This window comes from Oncorhynchus kisutch, linkage group LG30 (assembly GCF_002021735.2).
Source record: "Oncorhynchus kisutch isolate 150728-3 linkage group LG30, Okis_V2, whole genome shotgun sequence".
NCBI classification, from domain to species: Eukaryota; Metazoa; Chordata; class Actinopteri; order Salmoniformes; family Salmonidae; genus Oncorhynchus; species Oncorhynchus kisutch.
Genome location: NC_034203.2, coordinates 14349249 through 14372419, shown reverse-complemented (window position 1 = coordinate 14372419; position 23171 = coordinate 14349249). Strand labels below are relative to the sequence as shown.

Genomic DNA, 23171 nt, shown 5'->3' with positions numbered 1-23171 from the left:
AAGGGAACCATTTGGAGTGCCCGTCTTCATCCGGAGCGGCTACTGGAATGATCTCTGCAGGTAGTTGTGGAGAACACATGTGGCCTTCACGCAGGCATCGACATTTGAGGAGCTGAGACCAAGTCCTGTCTCTCCCATCGCCTCATTGGTTTATAGAAGCAGGTACCCACGTACCATCTCCTCATTGGTTATACGCACGTGGATGACTGAAGATGATCTAGGTCAGTGGCAGTAATGCACCTAATTTATGAAAGCTGCCAATCGCGATATAGAGTCAAGATAAGAATGGATTAATTGTTGGAGTAGAGGACCTTGTGCATTTCAGGTAAAATAACTCAATGTTTACATCCCAGGACAAATTAGCTAGCAACAGCAAGCTAGCTAAATAGGACAAATTAGCTAGTAAGTGCAAGCTAGCTAGCTAAATTGCCAAAAATGTTTCATGCTTTTCGACCTGTCCCCAAATTAATATAATTGGTTCAGTTTGTTTTGATATTTTAACCTGCGTGTCTTGATCGCCTTTGGTGTGGGGGGACAAAATATATTTTTGCATGAAGCCGGTTTGGGTTCTGTGTTAGGGTCGGTAATACTGTCACATGGTATCAATGATTGGAGACAGGAGCAAGAATACCTAATATGGGGTTTTAATACTCCACCCAAAAATACAACATGCCATGAAAGGCACAGGGGGAAGCCCAAAACAAACACGCATACAAAAACACAGGGATGTAACCCAAACAAAAGAGCGAGGTTAAACCTTTAATAAATACACGTGACACAATACACAGGTAATAACAAGTACACAATACACACAGCACAAAAGTTGAAACCACAATGTACAGGTACTCACAAGACCAAGGGCACAATAACCACCAATGGTGAACAGAGGGCACTAAATATACAATTACTATTCGGGGGGGAATGTGGACCAGGTGTGCGTAATGAGACAGTTCAGTGAAGCTTAGATGCCGGTGACTAGAACTCCAGAACTGATGCAAGACTCATCTCTTCAGTGGGTCATATGATTGAGTGTAGTCTGGCCCAGGAGTGGGAAGGTGAACGGAAAGGCTCTGGAGCAACGAACCGCCCTTGCTGTCTCTGCCTGGCCGGTTCCCCTCTTTCCACTGGGATTCTCTGCCTCTAACCCTATTACAGGGGCTGAGTCACTGGCTTGCTGGGGCTCTCTCATGCCGTCCCTGGAGGGGGTGCGTCACCTGAGTGGGTTGATTCACTGTTGTGGTCGTCCTGTCTGGGTTGGCGCCCCCCCCTTGGGTTGTGCCGTGGCGGAGATCTTTGTGGGCTATACTCAGCCTTGTCTCAGGATGGTAAGTTGGTGGTTGAAGATATCCCTCTAGTGGTGTGGGGGCTGTGCTTTGGCAAAGTGGGTGGGGTTATATCCTTCCTGTTTGGCCCTGTCCGGGGGTGTCCTCGGATGGGGCCACAGTATCTCCTGACCCCTCCTGTCTCAGCCTCCAGTATTTATGCTGCAGTAGTTTATGTGTCGGGGGGCTGGGGTCAGTTTGTTATATCTGGAGTACTTCTCCTGTCCTATTCGGTGTCCTGTGTGAATCTAAGTGTGCATTCTCTAATTCTCTCCTTCTCTCGGAGGAGGACCTGAGCCCTAGGACTACCTGACATGATGACTCCTTGCTGTCCCCAGTCCACCTGGCCATGCTGCTGTTCCAGTTTCAACTGACCTGAGCCCTAGGACCATCTGACATGATGACTCCTTGCTGTCCCCAGTCCACCTGGCCATGTTGCTGCTCCAGTTTCAACTTCCACCTGACTGTGCTGCTGCTCCAGTTTCAACTGTTCTGCCTTATTATTATTTGACCATGCTGGTCATTTATGAACATCTTGGCCATGTTCTGTTATAATCTCCACCTGGCACAGCCAGAAGAGGACTGGCCACCCCACATAGCCTGGTTCCTCTCTAGGTTTCTTCCTAGGTTTTGGCCTTTCTAGGGAGTTTTTCCTAGCCACCGTGCTTCTACACCTGCATTGCTTGCTGTTTGGGGTTTTAGGCTAGGTTTCTGTACAGCACTTTGAGATATCAGCTGATGTACGAAGGGCTATATAAATAAATTTGATTTTGATTTGATGCACGGAATGAGAAGTAGTACCGGGGAAATCAGTGACAGCTTGCAGAGGTAATTGCAAGTTAGGATGCTTTACTAATTGCAAGTTAGGATGCTTTACTTGTTGAACATATAGAACTTTCTACTGTCTTTTCTGGAATTCAGAATTATTTGATAGCTTCCATCCCATCATCCATCAAAAGTTAGATTAAAGAGAGGTTGACGCAGCGCATTTTTTCCTCCGGTATTTATTTAGCAAAGATGATAACACAATCACTCTGGACAGAAAGAAGCAAAAACGAATTGCATAAATGTTGCAGCAGCCTAGGCTACACCTAAATGTTAGAGATCTGACATGCTATATGGTATGAAAACGAGACAATTTTTCAGTCTGATCAACTGTAGGCTACTAATAAGAGCATGTGCATACAGCCTATGTGCACTGTCCATTTGGTCAGGGTAACTAATTGGTAACTTCATGTATTTCTAGTCCATTTGTGTGTCAGGAGAAAATGTGATTGTGATCCAATTTGGTTTATATTCAAAATTGGGCTGACTGGGCTGTCTATTCATTTAATCCAAAATTATTAACTGGAATTAATCAATCAACATACGTGATGACAGATGTGAGTACATTTTTTACAAGGCCGACAGTTGCATATGCCTGCATGATGCAAACATACATAAAGCAAGCTCAACCCTGTGAGTTATATTGCCTATCAGTTGTCTCTGTGTCTGGGTAGCAGAAATCCCCCTCCTAATCTAGTCTAAATATAATTTATATGAACAAGAATAAGGTTGCTGCAGTTTGACAGAGGACTGACATGAGCATGATGCTGCCTATAAAATGCATATTTTGTGTGAATATAGGTGTTGTGTAGGAACTAGAATATTTCAGTGATATTTCTGCTGTGTGCAGTCTTGACGGATCCAATGGGATGATGTGGCGCACTCTTCGCTGATAAACGTATTCTTTGCCATGTTAGGCTGTAGCCCTATTCGGACCGGTATTACTAGAGACGTTGGTTTTGTCATCATTATCCAAGCTATTATTCAAGCATGTGCGTTATTCCAGGGGACGATTCACACACGATTCGTAATTCTTATTTTTTTCAAATTGATTTGACTCTTATGACGGACTTTATTTCATCCGTGAAGATATGTCAACGTCATTTCTAGACGATAATAGGCTACACACTGACAACTCGTGCTTGGCTGCCAAATGTATAGGTCTCTCCATTATATTTAAATTGATTAAGTGTGATCATAATTATTTTAGCTATCCATCCATGCCTTACATCCTGATGATTTGAGCTGCTGAACAGTGGCGGTTCTAGACCATTTCAACTGGGGGGGGGGCAAGCTGGGGCCAGTTGTACTGTTACGAGCCAGTTACATTATACGTTATTGTTGTCATTGTTTTCTTCACTGGCATTTCTTCAAAATACCACGTTCATAATCATCATCGTTGCCACTGTCTAATAATGGATGTAAAAAAAAAAAAAAACGATAACTATTCTTTGCTATGTAAAAATGATTTCATACTCCACATTTAAGGGGTCCAAAATTGTTGTCACGTGGCCACTGAGGTTGGTGCGAAAACTTACAGGAAGGTGCTCTCCAGGAACAGGGTTGGAGAACCCTGACCTAGGTCATCAACAGCCAGCCAGGGCTTCATTAAATAAACTATAGGCAATACTTTTTTATTGCATATTTAGGCCTAATTAAACATGCATTTGGCGACGTTCAACTTCAATTCACTGGTACTATGAAGAATAGCCGAGCCATACTCACTGATAGCCTAATATATACTTGAATACAGTTTTGGTGAATTTACGAAGCATTGTTAGATACAGATTCCCAAGATATAGCCTACGTGTACGGTTCTCATCCTCTCTCTCTCCAGCAAAAAAAAGCTAGTGTTTGGTTTTCGGACTGTTGCTTGTAAAATAGCTACGCTTACTCATAGATATCCCCTACTTTAATTAATTTGCGCGAGAGATTGCAAGCCAAGAAATTGCGAAAAACAGCATTGTAGGCCTATAGCCTACATCTTCTGATTACCGATACACGGTTCTGTTGTGCTGCCTGGTGGCCGATATGCCTACCTATGCCCCTATATCTCTCTTTCTTTGCTGTGAAATATGTTTGTTCTCGAAATAGACTACGGAGAATAGTTTCCTCCGTTGCAAAAATAGACATTTAGGAGTAGATCGAAGCTTCACATCCAGTAATGGGAGTCGACGGACTCCACAACATATAGCAGGTAATCAAACCAAGCTGAAGTTTGTCATAAATTCAGAGTGCATTTCACATTGCTCTTGGGTTATAATCGTATTATAATGCTTGCATGCATGTTGTTTTACAGTCAGCCATAACAGTACGGATTCAGATTGAACAATGAGACGACATTAGATGCCAACAATAAATTGGTGTCTGATGCTGGTTAGCTAGCATGCTAGCTAGCCGACTGCTACATCTGAAATAATAGATTAAAACAATTTCACCCCAGTTTAATCTTAGCGACTGTCTTAAATAACCGTCCAAACAACATGTATTATTACATGTACAGGAAAATCACTACGGAATCATAGTCTCATGATTGAAGACTTCTGCATCTTTGGTGCTAACATTGACAACGCTAGCTAAGTAGCTAACCCTGTTGCCTCTGTATTCGCGTTTTCAAAAATTATCTGCCAAATACAGCCTTAGCTACTGTCCAAGCAACCAGCAGCCAGCAACACTGTAGGCATATTGGAACTAATACAACAATGTGAATTTTACAAGTCATTTACTACGAAAATATAGGCTCGCTCGCCTGTAGTCTTAAACCCCGGAAATAAGTTAGATCTGGTCTGTTCAGCCATCCCCATGGGGAAAGAATAGGGTTCCGGGAATAAACACCGAAAATAAAGTCAGAGGTTAACACGGGCTTTTTTAAATATACGTTTTGTTCTGAGATAAGAGGTCAGTTAACATGAACGTTATGAATTAAGAAGCCTTTATGGGATTTGTTTTTAGTACTACATAAATTCTTCAAAATTCAGAAAAAGTGAAGTTAGCTGATGAAGATTATCAGATAGAACACAACATATAAAATCTACTAAACCTAATTTTCTGCGTTAATCCATGGGCTATGTCCAACGAACGATGGCGGAGTTAGTACCTACTAAAAATACACCATTACTATTTTCTCTCTTTGGAAAGGGCGCAATGCAACGGCTGCCAAAGCTGCGACAGTGACGGTGGAAGTGGTTGTGCCGAATGGAATCATGGGAGTTTGAGCCTTGAACAACAGAAAAATATTGTAGCAAGCCAACTATAAATATCATACTATAGGTTTTTGAGCGTCTATTTAAAAATGTTATTTGAAGACAACCAGAGCAACATGTAGCAGGGAGTTCCAATATGATCAGAAATCTATAGACAGGTTATATAAATAGCTGAAAATGACTGTCCATAATTTACTTTCTTAGTTATCTCAGGGATTCTACTTGAAAACCTCACAGAGAAGCAATATCTGTTTTTTGCTCGCGACTAAACAGTCAATAAACATGAATACACTAAAACTGTGTAGGACATCACTAAATAAGTCATAATAACAACCCAAATGTTAAGTGGCGAAGTTGCCCTTCAAAGGTCCAAAGCAGCCATTTTATCTCAAGATCAAATTATTTCTATTTCTCAAACACACCTTAATAAGAACTACTCAAGTACTGTGATTGTTTTCAATTAAAATGGTAAAAAAAGAAACAAATTGCTTCTTATTAACAAAGCAATTTCTCAAGCAAGAATTTTGGTAGCTGTGTCACTAATGTGGTCTGAGTGGAGAGAGAACTAAAAACTAGCTGTTATTGACAGAGTTTTGGAACTCTTTCTTAGTGATGTCACCAGGCAGACCAAAACTCAATCTCACCAAAACAGGCTGAATTTCAGGCAGGCTATTCAAACAGCTCTTACATTAAAAGGGCATTATCATTTTCACAATTTCACTGTATTATTCCAACTCCATAGTGTGGAAATTCACTGAGTATATAAAACATTAAACACCTACTCTTTCCATGACAGACTGACCAGGTGAAAGCTATCATCCCTTATTGATGTCACTTACTCCACTCCAATCAGTGAGATGAAGGGAAGGAGACAGGCAAAAAAATATATTTTTAAGCCTTGAGACATGGATTGTGTATGTATGTATGCCATTCAGTGGGTGAAGGGGCAAGACAAAATATTGAAAATGCCTTTGAACTACTATGGTAGTAGGTGGTAGTAGGTGCCAGGTGCACCGGTTTGTGTCAAAAAAAATATATTTTTAAGCCTTGAGACATGGATTGTGTATGTATGTATGCCATTCAGTGGGTGAAGGGGCAAGACAAAATATTGAAAATGCCTTTGAACTACTATGGTAGTAGGTGGTAGTAGGTGCCAGGTGCACCGGTTTGTGTCAAGAACTGCATCACTGCTGGGTTTTTTCCACACTCAACAGTTTCCCGTGTGTATTAAGAATGGTCACCACCCAAAGGACATCTAGCCAATTTGACAACTGTGGACAACTGTGGGAAGGATTGGAGTCAACATGGGCCCGCATCCCAGTGGGACTCTTTTGACACCTTGTAGAGCATGCCCTGACAAATTCAGGCTGTTCTGAGGGCAAAAGGAGGGCATAAAACTCAATATATGGAAGGTGTTCCTAGTGTGTGGTATATATAAAACACAAGCAAATCACATTGACAACACCGGGCTTTTAAAGGGTACCTTAGTGAAGTGTTATCATGCATGGGATGGCGGACTAACTATGCCCATGTCAAGGTATTCCAATAAACAGTTACACAATGATAAACGACACCATGGTGTTGTCCCAAACCTTTATTGCAGCCCTCGAACAGAACATTTACAGCACGTGTCAAACTCATTCCACGGAGGGCTGAGTGTCTGCGGGTTTTCGCTCCTCCCTGGGTGTCTAGGTCCTCATTGAAAAAAAAAAACTAAAACCCGCAGACACTAGGTCCTGCATGGAATGAGTTCGACACCCCTGATTTATAGAAACTGTGACAGCCGTCCAACTCTGCATACAGAATGCATTTTCACAATCATTTAAAAACCTGTTAGCCTATACAGCTGTTTACCTCTATGTATAACATGTTTTTGTGTGTAAACCCCTGTTCATATGTGAACTGCAATAAAAAAATTCAACACTGAGATTGTAGTGATGTTTTCGGTTACTGCTGGTTGTGGAATGTCTTTCCCTTGGAGTACAGTCCATTCTGAGCAGCAGAGCCTCAACTGTCACATATGGCTTTGAAAAAAGTGAAGCACTTTTTATTTAAATTTTCATAATTAAAAAGGTCTGATCCTAAAAAAGTGTATTTTTATTTAAAAATCTAGAACAGATCTATCTTGTAAAGTTTTGTATAATGTAAAATTAACACCACGTTAAAAATTCACATTGACTTCAAAAGTGTTAGGTAATAGAAAAAGACCCACTAGTGTTATAGAAAAAAGACAAAATAAGTCCTAAGAAATAGATTGCAACCACTTGTTTTCGTGTACATCGAAACAAACCGTTATTTGGTTTCCTCAGAGAAGATTTGCATTGCAGCATTCCCTACAGTCCCTCACCTTATCACCATTATATCATCCGGCAGGCCCCTTATTACCACAATGTACAGAAAACTTCTACAATGGAAACATTTCAAACAAAAACGCACTCATCTGAATTCACAGAAACATTACATCGTTGGAGGAACACAAACTAAGCACACGACTGAGTTTCCTTGAAAAAAATTAAATCATTTTTCTTTTTCTTCACCGTACAGCCTTAAGTTCAAAGCATGAGCTAGCATCATCCTTGTAGTAAAAACAAATCATGACAACATCATTAACGACAACATCAATATTAAATACTAGCACAAGTCGAGTTAGATGTCGCTAGGACAGAGTGAGCAGGTTACACTGTCAAGTTCCCTTCTAGATGTACAACAGTGTTTCTCTTTAAACAGTCGGGTTGGGGGGGGGGGGGGTCACGCACTGAAACACATGCAGAGGGACAAAAAGAGGTGGTCCGGGTGTCTGCTAAATCAGCAACAATTACAGACATTCAAAAACCTTTGTTCCAAATGAAGCACCCTGGGCATGAGCCAGTTAATATACAAGTGAAAGTGGAACTGTACATTTAGAGAGAAAGGGAACAAAAGTTTATGAACATTACTGACGCAGACTTTAAATATATATATTTATATATTTTTTTACAGTTTACGTGTACTGAATGATGAATTTCGAATAATCATGTTCCTGTTGGACCACGTGTGCGTGTGGAGAGCAGATCTATTGGAGGACCTGGGACACTGCACAGCAGCCTGTTTTATCAGGAGACTGGGTTGGGTCAGACCATTAACCCATAACAGCTACGCCCACACTGAGCTGCACCTAAGAGTTACTACCAGACTCTGAGACATGCCCTTCCTTCGTCTCCAGGTAAAAATCTGTTTTTCCCAGAACAAATGGCATATGCCAACATTTCTCCCATTTGGAGAGTTTACATCCAACCCAAATACAGTAAAAAACATTTTTTTAAAGACCACAAAATAAATAAAATAGTAAAAAAATGGAAACAAGCCTGGCTTGGGGATAACTCATTGTGTTCCGTTAGATGTTCACCGTTCTGGCTGGAGGTATGAGTAAGTCAAAAACACTTTCAGTATTAAAGAAGTAACAGTGAGAGCAAGGTACTAGGAGTTGGAACAAACAAAACTGAAATTGAAACGAGTCTCAAACGCATCTTAATGAGAACTACGGCTCATAGGATTGTTTTATAGACATACAGTCTATAAAATGCACACACGCAAACATACACTATATATACACAAAAGTATGTGGACACCCCTTCAAATGAGTGGATTCAGCTATTTCAGCCACTGCCGTTGCTGGCAGGTTAATAAAAATTGAGCACAAAGCCATGCAATCTCCATAAACAAACATTGGAAGTAGAATGGAACAGCTCAATGACTTTAAACGTGGCACCGTCATAGGATGCAGTCAAATTTCTGCCCTGCTAGAGCTGCCCCAGTCAACTGTACGTGCTGTCAGCACAATAACTGTTCGTCCGGAGCTTCATGAAATGGGTTTCCATGGCCGAGCAGCCACACACAAGCCTAAGATCACCATACGCGATGACAAGCTTTGGCTGGAGTGGTGTAAAGCGGACCGCCATTGGACTCTGGAGCAGTGGGAACGCATTCTCTGGAGTGATGAATCATGCTTCACCATCTCGCAGTCCAAAGGATGAATCTGGGTTTAGTGGATGCCTGGAGAACGCTACCTGCCCCAATGCATAGTGCTAACTGTGAAGTTTGGTGGAGGAGGAATAATGGTCTGGGGCTGTTTTTATTGGTTCGGGCTAGGCTCCTTAGTTCCAGTGAAGGGAAATCATAATGGTACAGCATACAATGAAATTCTAGCAGATTCTGTGCTTTAAGTTTGTGACAGCAGTTTGGGGAAGTCCCTTTCCTGTTTCAGTATGACAATGCCCCCATGCACAAAGCAAGGTCCATATAGAAATGGTTTGTCGAGATCAGTGTGGAACAACTTGACTGGCCTGTACAGAGCCCTGACCTCAACCCCATCGAAAACCTTTGGGATGAATTGGAACACCGACTGCGAGGCAGGCCTAATCGCCCAACATCAGTGCTCAACCTCACAAATGTTCTTGTGGCTGAATGGAAGAATGTCCCCGCAGCAATGTTCCAACATCTAGTAGAAAAGCCTTCCCAGAAGAGTGAAGTGGTGGCTGTTATAGCAGCAAAGGGGAGACCAACTCCATATTAATGCCCATGATTTTGGAATGATATGTTCGACGAGCAGGTGTTCACATACTTTTGGTCATGTAGTGTACATCTATACACATTCTCAGTCATACACATATGGAAGCTCACACACTCACCCTACATCACCAGACTCGTCTGTTCACCTGTCAGCATAACTTTGCCCTAGATATGCAACATCTTGACATGTAGACTCAATACATACTGGTAATACAAAACTACAGCTTTGCATCTTCACATTTAACAAAAAACTGAACTCGGCTCAGACGTGAAGTTCTTTGACTAGCAACATGTACCTCTGCTTGCTATACACAGGAAATGGAAAACAACCTACATTCCATTCGCGAAAAGCTACCCTTCCATTATCTACCTACATCTGTAAGAGAAATTCATTGATACTTGTCATTATAAGAAGGAAAAAAAAGAAAAGAAAAAAATATATATAGGGTAAATGAAAACATCTAACAAGTTCTGGAAGTGAGAAAAACAAGTTTCTGGGTATGCGAGTGAGAAATAGGACAAATAGGAGAGAGTGTTGAAGGCCGTGATGGCGCTTTTCATTCTCTGGAGGTGGGAAAGCGCGGCTGCATGTGCTCAGTGGGATGCGATGTGGGCTGGTCCTCAATCAGTCTTACCGCGCTGAGACCGCAGGCTCTGCGTTTCTATGGAAAGAAGATACTGACCTCACTAAGTGACAGTGATGGAATAAAAAAGCAGTTACCATTCAATTTAATTCATAATACAATTACATCATGTAGAAAAAACATTTTGACAATATAACACTTTACACGATTGATACATCATATAATAAAGAATTCACCACACAATCTAACAGACAAAAACAGGATGGAGGCCTTCTATTTCAGTTGTAGTCACATCACAAGTCATTTAACAAAAATCCTCAAACAATATCAAGATATGGAAAATGCATGGAATGACTAGTTGACTAGTTAGTCGACTCCTGTGAGAGCCATTTCATAAGCTGTGTTTCATAAACCAGCCTCAAGGGGGAGCTATAGCATACTCTACAAATAGCTTCACTGGCCTTCATTACTCACCACAAGGGAGAGTTAAGTCTACCTACCTTGATAGGATTAATCCACAGACTACATGTGGCCTACACATATTAGAGCACACGCTACCTACTAATCACGTGTTTCCTCACTGGCATGGGCTTCAAAGTCAGGAATATCTTATTGTACGACATACAAAGAAAGACCGCCTATTTGTGTCTGCTGTGGATACATGCCCACAGGTCAGCTTCACTGAGAAAGCTAGGCTTCTTAGATGGCATGAAACCATACTGCTGGTTAATAGCCAAAGTGCAAACTATCTATTAAACAATGATTATGGACTAATTACAGTAGGCCTGCATTCAGCTGTGAAATGTCGATTCTATGAAATGATGATTCTGAACTTGTTGAATGTCTGATTCTAAACTTCCTGCTGTGCAGTCATACAATAGAGTAAAAAGGAATGAGAAGATGCAATTGCTTTATGACAAGTTTTTAAATTAAAGTGTACCTGTTGGCTCATCTTCCATCTGTTCTTCTGCCTGGGAAAGCTCTTCTGTTGAAACGAAACAAGCCAAAGTTAGAATAAAAATTCTAATAAAAATGCTTCAACACACATGCTTTTTACTGGACATGCTTTCAGAGAACAGGGTCAATGACCACCATGAAAGCTTATGCAGGAGAACTGTTCATAGTAATAACATTGGACTGGAGTTAAAATAATCTTATCACCAACCTATCAACTCCTCCAGCTCATCTACTTCAGCTGCTTCCTCTGCAACAGAAAACCAGCAGTTGCAGTTAGTTAAAACGGAGAGAGAGAGGAGGCACTGAAGAATGTCTTCTGAATATTCTTGCCCTCAACTGAGTGGAGGTACACGTACATAAAATCACACTCAACACGTACCTACAAACTCTTCCCGAAGAGCTTCCTCCTGTTGAGTTTCTTCTGACTCAGCTTCTGATTCTGCTTCTTCTGTTTGTTCTGAATCTTCTGCTGCTGTTTCTTCTACCAGCTCTTCTGTGGAGCAAAGGAACAAGTTATTAGAACACTGTTTTTCAAAAGACAATGAATGACAGCCTCACATTGAGAATTGACGAATTCATCCACAAAATGAGCAGAGAGACTTAAATTTCAAGTTTTATTAGTCGTATGTACGGGATACGCATGGTATACATCATCCAACGATATGCTTACTTGCAGGTTCCTTCTCCACAATGCAAAAACAATAAGAAATAATACAAAATGAGGTGACATGAGCAACACAAAAAGCAGATAGGAGAGACAGAAAAGTGAGTGCCCTATCCACTACCCCAAGATTAGATGGGAAAGGGGCCACTGCCCGACCTCTCTACAAACATGTAGCTACTCTTATCAGAAAAGACAATGTGTGCATACACTTCTGCAATGCAGCACCTGGTGTTCAACTGTGCTCGTTTTAAACTGTGTGAAGACAAACACCTCATCAGCAAAAACCGAGTCCTTGAAAGGATTTTCTTACAATAATTTCTGGACCCAGATTAAGCCTACCCCTGGATTAAGCCTACCCCTGGAATAAAAACCTTTTGTTCTGTTCTGGATCATTTTTCCTTACCCTCCTCTGTTGCTGACTCCTCCTCTGCCTCTTCCGCCTCCTCCACGGCCTCCTCCTCAACTGGTGCAGCCTCTTCTTCTGCGGGGGCAGCCTCTTCCTCAACAGCGACTTCCTCCTCAACTGATGCAGCAACTTCCTCCTCAGCGGCCTCCTCCTCAACAGCTTCTTCTGTGGGAGAATCCACTTCCTCAACCGGGGCAGCCTCTTCAGCAACCTCCTCCTCAACTGGTGCGGCTTCCTCCTCAATGGCGGCGACTTCCTCCTCGACTTGGGCGGCTTCCTCTACCTTTTCAATGGGGGCAGCCTCTTCCTCCTCGACTTGGGCGGCTTCCTCTACCTTTTCAATGGGGGCGTCCTCCTCCTCCTCGACTGGGGCGACCTCCTCCTCCTCGACTGGGGCGGCCTCCTCCTCCTCCTCGACTGGGGCGGCCTCCTCCTCCTCCTCGACTGGGGTGGCTTCTTCCTCCTCCTCGACTGGGGTGGCTTCTTCCTCCTCCTCGACTGGGGCGACCTCCTCCTCGACTAGGGCGACCTCCTCCTCCTCGACTGGGGCGACCTCCTCCTCCTCGACTGGGGCGTCCTCCTCCTCCTCCTCGACTGGGGCGGCTTCTTCCTCCTCCTCCTCCTCGACTAGGACGACCTCCTCCTCCTCGACTGGGGCGACCTCCTCCTCCTCGACTGGGGCGACCTCCTCCCCCTCCGGAACCGCAGGATCTTCCTCAATGATTTCAGGCTCATCCACCTCAGGCTCTTCTTCCTCCTCCAGAACCTCAGGCTCTTCCTCAATGATTTCAGGCTCATCCACCTCAGGCTCTTCTTCCTCCTCCAGAACCTCAGGCTCTTCCTCAATGATTTCAGGCTCATCCACCTCAGGCTCTTCTTCCTCCTCCAGAACCTCAGGCTCTTCCTCAATGATTTCAGGCTCATCCACCTCCGGCTCTTCTTCCTCCTCAACCACCTCAGGTTCTTCCACAACCTCAGGCTCTGTAAATAAGTGAAAGCATTATGCAACTTAGCTGATAACTGAAAATGACACTACGTGATATATGTCTGATACATGTCTATGATATTGGCTGACTTTTTCCTTTAAAAAAAAGACAATTTCAATGTCTTCTTCAAGCTTACAGACCTGGTAGGGGAGCAGCAACTTCCTCTGCTTCTGTGGCCTCGATCACTTCTTCAACAACAGGTTCTGGTGCGGCTAAAGCAAAGGGACACGGGGAAAGAGATAAGGGAGGTAAAGGGGAACAGTTAAGACCATCCTGATCGCAGTTCATCCTTTTACTTGAACTACGGCCTTATCTGGTATACTTCATAATTTTCTTCTCGCACAGAACATTCCAAATGTCTTACGGCACATTTAAGAAAGTGCACTAACTTTATGAGGTGACTTTCCATGGTGTGTCAATAATGAGAAAAAAAAGTGTATGCTCCTTCAAATATAGATTTCTAACCCGTAGTCCTTCAGAATAGAAACGGCTGACTTAAACCATGGTAGGCACAGTGGGGCAAAAAAGTATTTAGTCAGCCACCAATTGTGCATGTTCTCCCACTTAAAAAGATGAGAGAGGCCTGTAATTTTCATCATAGGTACACTTCAACTATGACAGACAAAATTAGGGAAAGAAATCCAGAAAATCACATTGTAGGATTTTTAAGGAATTTATTTGCAAATTATGGTGGAAAATAAGTATTTGGTCAATAACAAAAGTTTTGGCCCATTATACCCGTTTTCTGTAAGTTTTCTGTAAGTCTTCACAAGGTTTTCACACACTGTTGCTGGTATTTTGGCCCATTCCTCCATGCAGATCTCCTCTAGAGCAGTGATGTTTTGGGGCTGTAGCTGGGCAACACGGACTTTCAACTCCCTCCAAATATTTTCTATGGGGTTGAGATCTGGAGACTGGCTAGGCCACACCAGGACCTTGAAATGCTTCTTACGAAGCCACTCCTTCGTTGCCTGGGCGGTGTGTTTGGGATCATTGTCATGCTGAAAGACCCAGCCACGTTTCATCTTCAATGCCCTTGCAGATGGAAGGAGGTTTTCACTCAAAATCTCACAATACATGGCCCCATTCATTCTTTCCTTTACACGGATCAGTCGTCCTGGTCCCTTTGCAGAAAATCAGCGCCAAAGCATGATGTTTCCACCCCCATGCTTCACAGTAGGTATGGTGTTCTTTGGCTGCAACTCAGCATTCTTTGTCCTCCAAACACGATGAGTTAAGTTTTTACCAAAAAGTCATATGACATTCTCCCAATCTTCTTCTGGATCATCCAAATGCTCTCTAGCAAACTTCAGACGGGCCTGGACATGTACTGGCTTAAGCAGGGGGCACGTCTGGCACTGCAGTATTTGAGTCCCTGGCGGCGTAGTGTGTTACTGATGGTAGGCTTTGTTACTTTGGTCCCAGGTCTCTGCAGGTCATTCACTAGGTCCCCCCGTGTGGTTCTGGGATTTTTGCTCACCGTTCTTGTGATCATTTTGACCCCACGGGGTGAGATCTTGCGTGGAGCCCCAGATCGAGGGAGATTATCAGTGGTCTTGTATGTCTTCCATTTCCTAATAATTGCTCCCACAGTTGATTTCTTCAAACCAAGCTGCTTACCTATTGCAGATTCAGTCTTCCCAGCCTGGTGCAGGTCTACAATTTTGTTTCTGGTGTCCTTTGACAGCTCTTTGGTCTTGGCCATAGTGGAGTTTGGAGTGTGACTGTTTGAGGTTGTGGACAGGTGTATTTTATACTGATAACAAGTTCAAACTGGTGCCATTAATACAGGTAACGAGTGGAGGACGGCGGAGCCTCTTAAAGAAGAAGTTACAGGTCAGTGAGAGCCAGAAATCTTGCTTGTTTGTAGGTGACCAAATACTTATTTTCCACCATAATTTGCAAATAAATTCATAAAAAATCCTACAATGTGATTTTCTGTTTTTTTTCTCCTCATTTTGTCTGTCATAGTTGAAGTGTACCTATGATGAAAATTACAGGCCTCTCTCATCTTTTTAAGTGGGAGAACTTGCACAATTGGTGGCTGACTAAATACTTTTTTTGCCCCACTGTATACAGTGCCTTGCGAAAGTATTCGGCCCCCTTGAACTTTGCGACCTTTTGCCACATTTCAGGCTTCAAACATAAAGATATAAAACTGTATTTTTTTGTGAAGAATCAACAACAAGTGGGACACAATCATGAAGTGGAACGACATTTATTGGATATTTCAAACTTTTTTAACAAATCAAAAACTGAAAAATTGGGCGTGCAAAATGATTCAGCCCCCTTAAGTTAATACTTTGTAGCGCCACCTTTTGCTGCGATTCCAGCTGTAAGTCGCTTGGGGTATGTCTGTATCAGTTTTGCACATCGAGAGACTGAAATGTTGTCCCATTTTTCCTTGCAAAACAGCTCGAGCTCAGTGAGGTTGGATGGAGAGCATTTGTGAACAGCAGTTTTCAGTTCTTTCCACAGATTCTCGATTGGATTCAGGTCTGGACTTTGACTTGGCCATTCTAACACCTGGATATGTTTATTTTTGAACCATTCCATTGTAGATTTTGCTTTATGTTTTGGATCATTGTCTTGTTGGAAGACAAATCTCCGTCCCAGTCTCAGGTCTTTTGCAGACTCCATCAGGTTTTCTTCCAGAATGGTCCTGTATTTGGCTCCATCCATCTTCCCATCAATTTAAACCATCTTCCCTGTCCCTGCTGAAGAAAAGCAGGCCCAAACCATGATGCTGCCACCACCATGTTTGACAGTGGGGATGGTGTGTTCAGGGTGATGAGCTGTGTTGCTTTTACGCCAAACATAACATTTTGCATTGTTGCCAAAAAGTTCAATTTTGGTTTCATCTGACCAGAGCACCTTCTTCCACATGTTTGGTGTGTCTCCCAGGTGGCTTGTGGCAAACTTTAAATGACACTTTTTATGGATATCTTTAAGAAATGGCTTTCTTCTTGCCACTCTTCCATAAAGGCCAGATTTGTGCAATATACGACTGATTGTTGTCCTATGGACAGAGTCTCCCACCTCAGCTGTAGATCTCTGCAGTTCATCCAGAGTGATCATGGGCCTCTTGGCTGCATCTCTGATCAGTCTTCTCCTTGTATGAGCTGAAAGTTTAGAGGGACGGCCAGGTCTTGGTAGATTTGCAGTGGTCTGATACTCCTTCCATTTCATTATCGCTTGCACAGTGCTCATTGGGATGTTTAAAGCTTGGGAAATCTTTTTGTATCCAAATCCGGCTTTAAACTTCTTCACAACAGTATCTCTGACCTGCCTGGTGTGTTCCTTGTTCTTCATGATGCTCTCTGCGCTTTTAACGGACCTCTGAGACTATCACAGTGCAGGTGCATTTATACGGAGACTTGATTACACACAGGGGGATAGTATTTATCATCATTAGTCATTTAGGTCAACATTGGATCATTCAGAGATCCTCACTGAACTTCTGGAGAGAGTTTGCTGCACTGAAAGTAAAGGGGCTGAATAATTTTGCACGCCCAATTTTTCCGTTTTTGATTTGTTAAAAAAGTTTGAAATATCCAATAAATGTCGTTCCACTTCATGATTGTGTCCCACTTGTTGTTGATTCTTCACAAAAAAATACAGTTTTATATCTTTATGTTTGAAGCCTGAAATGTGGCAAAAGGTCGCAAAGTTCAAGGGGGCCGAATACTTTCGCAAGGCACTGTATGTATGTATGTATGTAACATTACTTTGTATAACAGGTATTGGTGTCTTGTTGACCGTAGGTGTAAACATGTGGTGTACATGTCGTCCATGTTTTACACAACAACTTGCGGCAAGACCAGCTTATCAGAGGCAATGGTTAAAAGGGTAGAGAATGGCTCATGTATAGAGCCTACAGGTGGCAGACATGAAATCAATACAGTTTACATGTACGAGTTTAATGGTTAGCTCTTGACTTAGATAGTCGTAGCAGCACCATGTGAGTGTCTGGTGGAGGACATTAAGGCCCACACATACTATGATTTTAGCCGTCTTACGCCACGACTCTGCTGTCCCGGGAAATGTCCACGTTCTTAGGGCGTAAACAATTGGTCGGACGTCCTGGCTCGTTCGGGGTGACAGGGTCTAGGTCTGCCGACTAAGTACCACCACGTGCGGTCGTAGGCGCCGACAAAGTTCTGTCAGTGTCTTTATCGTGTAGCGTGTGGCTGGTGTTTACGAGATGATCCTGGTGACTGACCAATAGGTACACAGAGTATGCACACCATAATATGATTGTGGATAGCTATATTCATGTCACGGTTAGATTTAAACATTGACGTGCTTTGCAAGAAGAATGATTTCCCTTAATAAACTTGTTTACCTGACATCTGAAAATCAGGCCACCTGACGGGATTTTGATAAACGAACAAAATCGGCAATCAAAATAAACGTTCTACCACAGCGACCGTGTTATTTTTGGGACGTCTATTTGATTCCGAGTTCAGACAAAGTTTGGATGCGAAAACTATTTCTAAGATGCATACTTTCAGTTTTTCCCGAACTCATTTCACTGGCGCATAAGCATAGAGGGAGGCTTGCACACGCTCAGATCAAACACACCACTGCAGTTGACATAGCCTACGTCGACTGACAGCCTCGCAAGCCAATCACAGAATGTGACAAATGAACTGAAGCAAATCGTACAATCTGGCCAGGTTGACGTCAAGATTTTTTAAAATTCGGTAACGTCACACAGTGCGGCATCTAATAATCGTAAAAGACGGAATCCGACATACATTGCGGGAAGGCCTTAACAGCTTGTGACGTTGTAGATGGATGCTGTTTTGTCTAGTCAAGCCCACAGTTCAAATTCAATGAGAATAGTGATGAATAACTTATGCAGGATACTGCATAAACATCTGACAAAGGGATGTTGAATGGAATTGTAATGAGGAAATTAAGTAGTAGGCTATGTTTGAGTATTTCAAAAAAAATAACCACTGGTCACATTGTTTATGTACAGATGAAAACAGTGTAGAAGATGCCTTTGTTGTATCCAGTACGGTGCTACTGGAGCCTTCTCCTGTGTCTGTGGTTATAGTGTGCGTGTTTCATTACACACATTTCCTCTCATGACCTTTACCATCTACTACAGTTAAGGTGTGTGTGTGTACACGTGTAGACCAGCAGGAGTTCTACCTTCTTCCACAGGTGCTGCAGGAGCCTCCTCTGGTGCTGCATCTCTGGTAATGACGACGGTAGCCTTCTCTTTCAGCCCTGAGGGTTTTACAAGTGACGCAGGGGGATGAGGACGACATTGCAACAGCTCTTGTTCAGGAGAAGTGCCTTTACAGAGGCTACAACTCTGTATAATGTATACTGTATTTGGCATAGTAATATTCATGTAAACTCAGCAAAAAAAAGAAATGTCCCCTTTTCAGGGCCCTGTCTTTCAAAGATAATACGTACAAATCCAAATAACTTCACAGATCAGCCTAGTTAAATAAAGGTAAAAATATATATATTAAAAAAATGTATGAACATGCACCTGTGGAACGGTTGTTAAGACACTAACAGCTTACAGACGGTAGGCAATTAAGGTCACAGTTATGAAAACTTAGGACACTAAAGAGGCTTTTCTACTGACTCTGAAAAACACCAAAAGAAAGATGCCCAGGGTCCCTGCTCATCTGTGTGAACGTGCCTTAGGTATGCTGCAAGATGGCATGAGGACTGCAGATGTGGCCAGGGCAATAAATTGAAATGTTTGTACTGTGAGACGCCTAAGACAGCGCTACAGGGAGACGGGACGGACAGCTGATCGTCCTCGCAGTGGCAGACCATGTGTAACAACACCTGCACAGGATCGGTACATCCGAACATCACACCTGCGGGACAGGTACAGGATGGCAACAACAACTGCCTGAGTTACACCAGGAACGCACAATCCCTCCATCAGTGCTCAGACTGTCCACAATAGGCTGAGAGAGGCTGGACTGAGGGCTTGTCGGCCTGTTGTAGGCAGGTCCTCACCAGACATCACCGGCAATAACGTTGCCTATGGGAACAAGCCCACCGTCGCTGGACCAGACAAGACTGGCAAAAAGTGCTCTTCACTGACGAGTCACGGTTTTGTCTCACCAGGGGTGAAGGTCGGATTCGCGTTTGTCGTCGAAGGAATGAGTGTTACACCGAGGCCTGTACTCTGGAGCGGGGTCGATTTGGAAGTGGAGGGTCCGTCATGGTCTGTGGCGGTATGTCACAGCATCATCGGACTGAGCTTTTTATCATTGCGGACAATCTCAACGATGTGCGTTACAGGGAAGACATCCTCCTCCCTCATATGGTACCCTTTCTGCAGGCTCATCCTGACATGACCATCCAGCATAACAATGCCACCAGACATACTGCTTGTTCTGTGCGTGATTTCCTGCAAGACAAGAATGTCATTGTTCTGCCATGGCCAGCGAAGAGCCCGGTTCTCAACCCCATTGAGCACGTTTGGGACCTGTTGGATCGGAGGGTGAGGGCTAGGGCCATTCCCCTAAGAAATGTCAGTTAACTTGCAGGTGCCTTGGTGGAAGAGTGGGGTAACATCTCAGAGCAAGAACTGGCAAATCTGGTGCTGTCCATGAGGAGGAGATGCACTGCAGTACTTAATGCAGCTGGTGACTTATTTTTGATTTTGACCCCCCCCTTTGTTCAGGGACACATTATTCCATTTATGTTAGTCACATGTCGGTGGAACTTTCAGTTTATGTCTCAGTTGTTACGTTCATACAAATATTTACACATGTTAAGCTTGCTGCATATAAATGCAGTTGACAGTGAGAGGACGTTTCTTCTTTTTGCTGAGTTTATATGGCTAGAAACAATACAGTAATGTACATTGGGATTTAGGTCTAGGAGGTCATATGCATACACTTTTAGAAATTAACATAATTAAAAACAATAATATAACATTGAAAGACTGATTTGGGTTTACATTTGCACCTAAACACTGAATTGGTATTGTGTTCTGATATGCTGTGAAAAGGTGAGGTCTGCAGTGCTAAGAGATAGCAAGACAGGGGAGAGAGAAAAAAAGGAATGAGTATTCCAATACAAACGACTGGGAGGGAATGCCCATTTAGGCACACTGTCTAACCCAAACCTTGTGGATGTATGCATACAATTGGCCATTTGTGTAACACCAAAACATCTTATTAAAAAGTATTAAAAAACAGGAAACCTTCAAGAATCCAGCAACTTTATTAACAAAGAACAAGCACATAGCTGATCCTTTCAAATCCACTTCTCCACCAAATGCAAAATAAATCATTGTATAATTCTACAAATATCTTGTCTAGCGACTTTAAATAAAGCTATATTTTCTGATGTAAATTAACATAAAACTAAACCACATCTGAAACTAAGCTTACAGCACCTTGCCATCTTCTTGGCGCCTTTCCTTGTCCAGTTCATACTTCTATAGAGGACAGCATTATGATTTTTACCACAAGCAGGAAGTGGCTAAAACACTATGCACTATACATTGCAGAAATGTCTGTCCTGCACAGTATGGGGTTTCCTACTCCCATTCGCAGGGGTCTGTCACTGGAGACCTCTCACAGGTGGTGTTTCTCCTGAATCTTTTAACATCTGTGTCAGCAGAGGGAGTGAAAGATCACCGACATCAGTGCAGGTGTGAAGAGTTTAGCATCATTTCCGGACCCCCTTATCAGACATCTTGAGCTTTTTAGCAGCCGCTTTGGGGGACTCTTTATTTTTGGTGTCTTTGGGGACCTCCACCCTCTTACCCTTCACCTCTTTCACTGACTTCTTGTCTGGCTTTGTCGCATTCTTCTTATCTTTCTTGCCCTGCTCCTGTTTCTTATTTTCTCCATCTTTCTTATTTTCTCCCTTTTTCTCTTTGTCTCTCCTAATCTTGCCCAAGGCCTTCTTAAACTCCCCCTTCTCTGGCTTGTCCTCCATCCTAGCTGCCGTTGCCACCTTAGCCTTCTTTGCCACCTCGTCCCTCGTCACCCCTAGGACCTTCTCCTTCTCCCTGGCCAGGATGTTCCTCACCTCGGCCAGCGCCATCTTGGCAATCTTTTTGGCCTCCAATCGCTCATGGATGATGGCCAGCTGCTGGTTCAGGGCCTCCCTCAGCTTCCAGCCCACGTCTTTGGTAAGAGGGTTTTCTGGGACACGAGAATACCATTTAGCGGCTTTGACGGTTTTTTCGCTGCTAGGGCCACAACGCAAGCATATTGCTGACCACACTTCAAGCGTTTAGTAGGTTGCAAAGCACTGGCATTTTGCTGCACTTTGGAAAGGTTTCGCTTTCCAGACAACATCTGTGGTCAAACACATTTTACTACACAGATGGGATTCAGTTGGTCCAACAGTTATATGATGTTGTCCAATATTACACTCAGCACACCACGCAGACATGATGGATTTCAATGATTTCATAACAAATACAGCATGCGGCTAGAAACCAATTCATGATTGTATGTCAAGAAGCAATCATATTTTTTCTACTAGTACACTTAAATTCAAAAGATCCCAATGTGGTTATTAGAACTATGGTAAGCAAGATCTTCATAGCTCAAACTCTACTGCACACTGGAACCCACACTGTTCCTCATGCAATACCTTTTTGGGCTTTTCTCTTGGAAACATGTCCTGGATTTTCATCTGAGGTTTTGGAAAACAAATAGTTAAAATATGGATATAGTCTCAGTAAGACTGGTGTATCTGCTTGGTGCTCAACCGCCAATAGGAACAGCCGAATCGCAGAGCTTGCCTATAGTAGGGGAGAGCAACCGTTACAACAGAACAAAACCAGGCTCAACCAATAACAGATGGAGGGAAGTCTTGTACCTCTCTCAGCTTTCATTGACACCCGTGGCAAGCTCACTCATGGATGGGGCTAAGATTTTCTCTCACAATCTAATAGTAAAGCCTTTGACATAGAGCTTTCGGGAGTATTGGTAGTAATAATGCAGGCAGAATCTACTTGGGCCACCCCTCGTCTGGCATTGCCAAATAGTGGCTGTGGGTGAAGTCACGAAATCAGGGGCAAATTCAGTACGAATTAACAAAACTAAAAACCAGCCAGACCTCAAACAGATTCTAAGTTACAGCCCCCCTCCCAAAAAAAACTAAATGTGCATGTTGATAACATGGAAAAGCAGACAAAATGCTTCAACACATGTTGAGAGCATGGACTAGACTACAAAGCAATTTGGACATTCATCCACAACAAAGTACCTTTGGTCTCAGTAGCCACGTCTTTTTTCTTGACCTTTGTTTTTGGAGATTCTGGTTCGATTAAGCTGGCTAAGAAGATAAAAAAAAAAAACTATGACCACCAACATAAATCAACACTAACCTAGCAATGTTCTATTTCAAAACTTTAGCAGAATATACAGGATTTTTTAACTAGCAGACCTGCTTTCCATGAATGGAATGCCATGCATTCACGCATCTGAAAATTGACATGTGGCGTAGTCGGCTACTCAGAGCTGCTTGAAGTTTTGCTCTCAGCAGAGAGAATAAAAAAAGGGGAGCAGGTGAAGTACCTCTGTGTCTCGCACTTTTCCGATCGGGTCGAGATTCATCTGATATTTTTCAAAAGGAACATGGCATTAGAATCTAACAATGACCATTCCTTTCTGTGACCATTACTAATGAACACCAGGCAAAACTAATATCCAAAAATGAC

At 42.9% G+C, this 23171-nt stretch overlaps 1 protein-coding gene across 12 annotated transcripts in view; it reads right to left on the bottom strand.

The window, feature by feature from the left end:
- Positions 1-740: 740 nt before the first annotated feature.
- The window catches only part of asph (aspartate beta-hydroxylase), a 42517-nt gene continuing 20086 nt past the window's right edge, over positions 741-23171 (bottom strand). For 6 of the 12 annotated variants that reach the window (XM_031809974.1, XM_031809965.1, XM_031809970.1 and 3 more), the window contains 7 exons: positions 18659-18736; positions 13636-13707; positions 12507-13490; positions 11819-11932; positions 11648-11686; positions 11423-11467; positions 741-10560 (listed from right to left, as the gene is read on the bottom strand). In XM_031809974.1, the coding sequence (XP_031665834.1) occupies positions 10520-10560; positions 11423-11467; positions 11648-11686; positions 11819-11932; positions 12507-13490; positions 13636-13707; positions 18659-18736 (1373 nt within the window). In that variant the 3' untranslated portion in view covers positions 741-10519. Of the gene's footprint in view, positions 10586-11422; positions 11468-11647; positions 11687-11818; positions 11933-12506; positions 13491-13635; positions 13708-18658; positions 18737-23171 lie in introns of all 12 variants that reach the window. The other 6 variants (XM_031809966.1, XM_031809971.1, XM_031809964.1 and 3 more) reach the window with 3 other exon arrangements.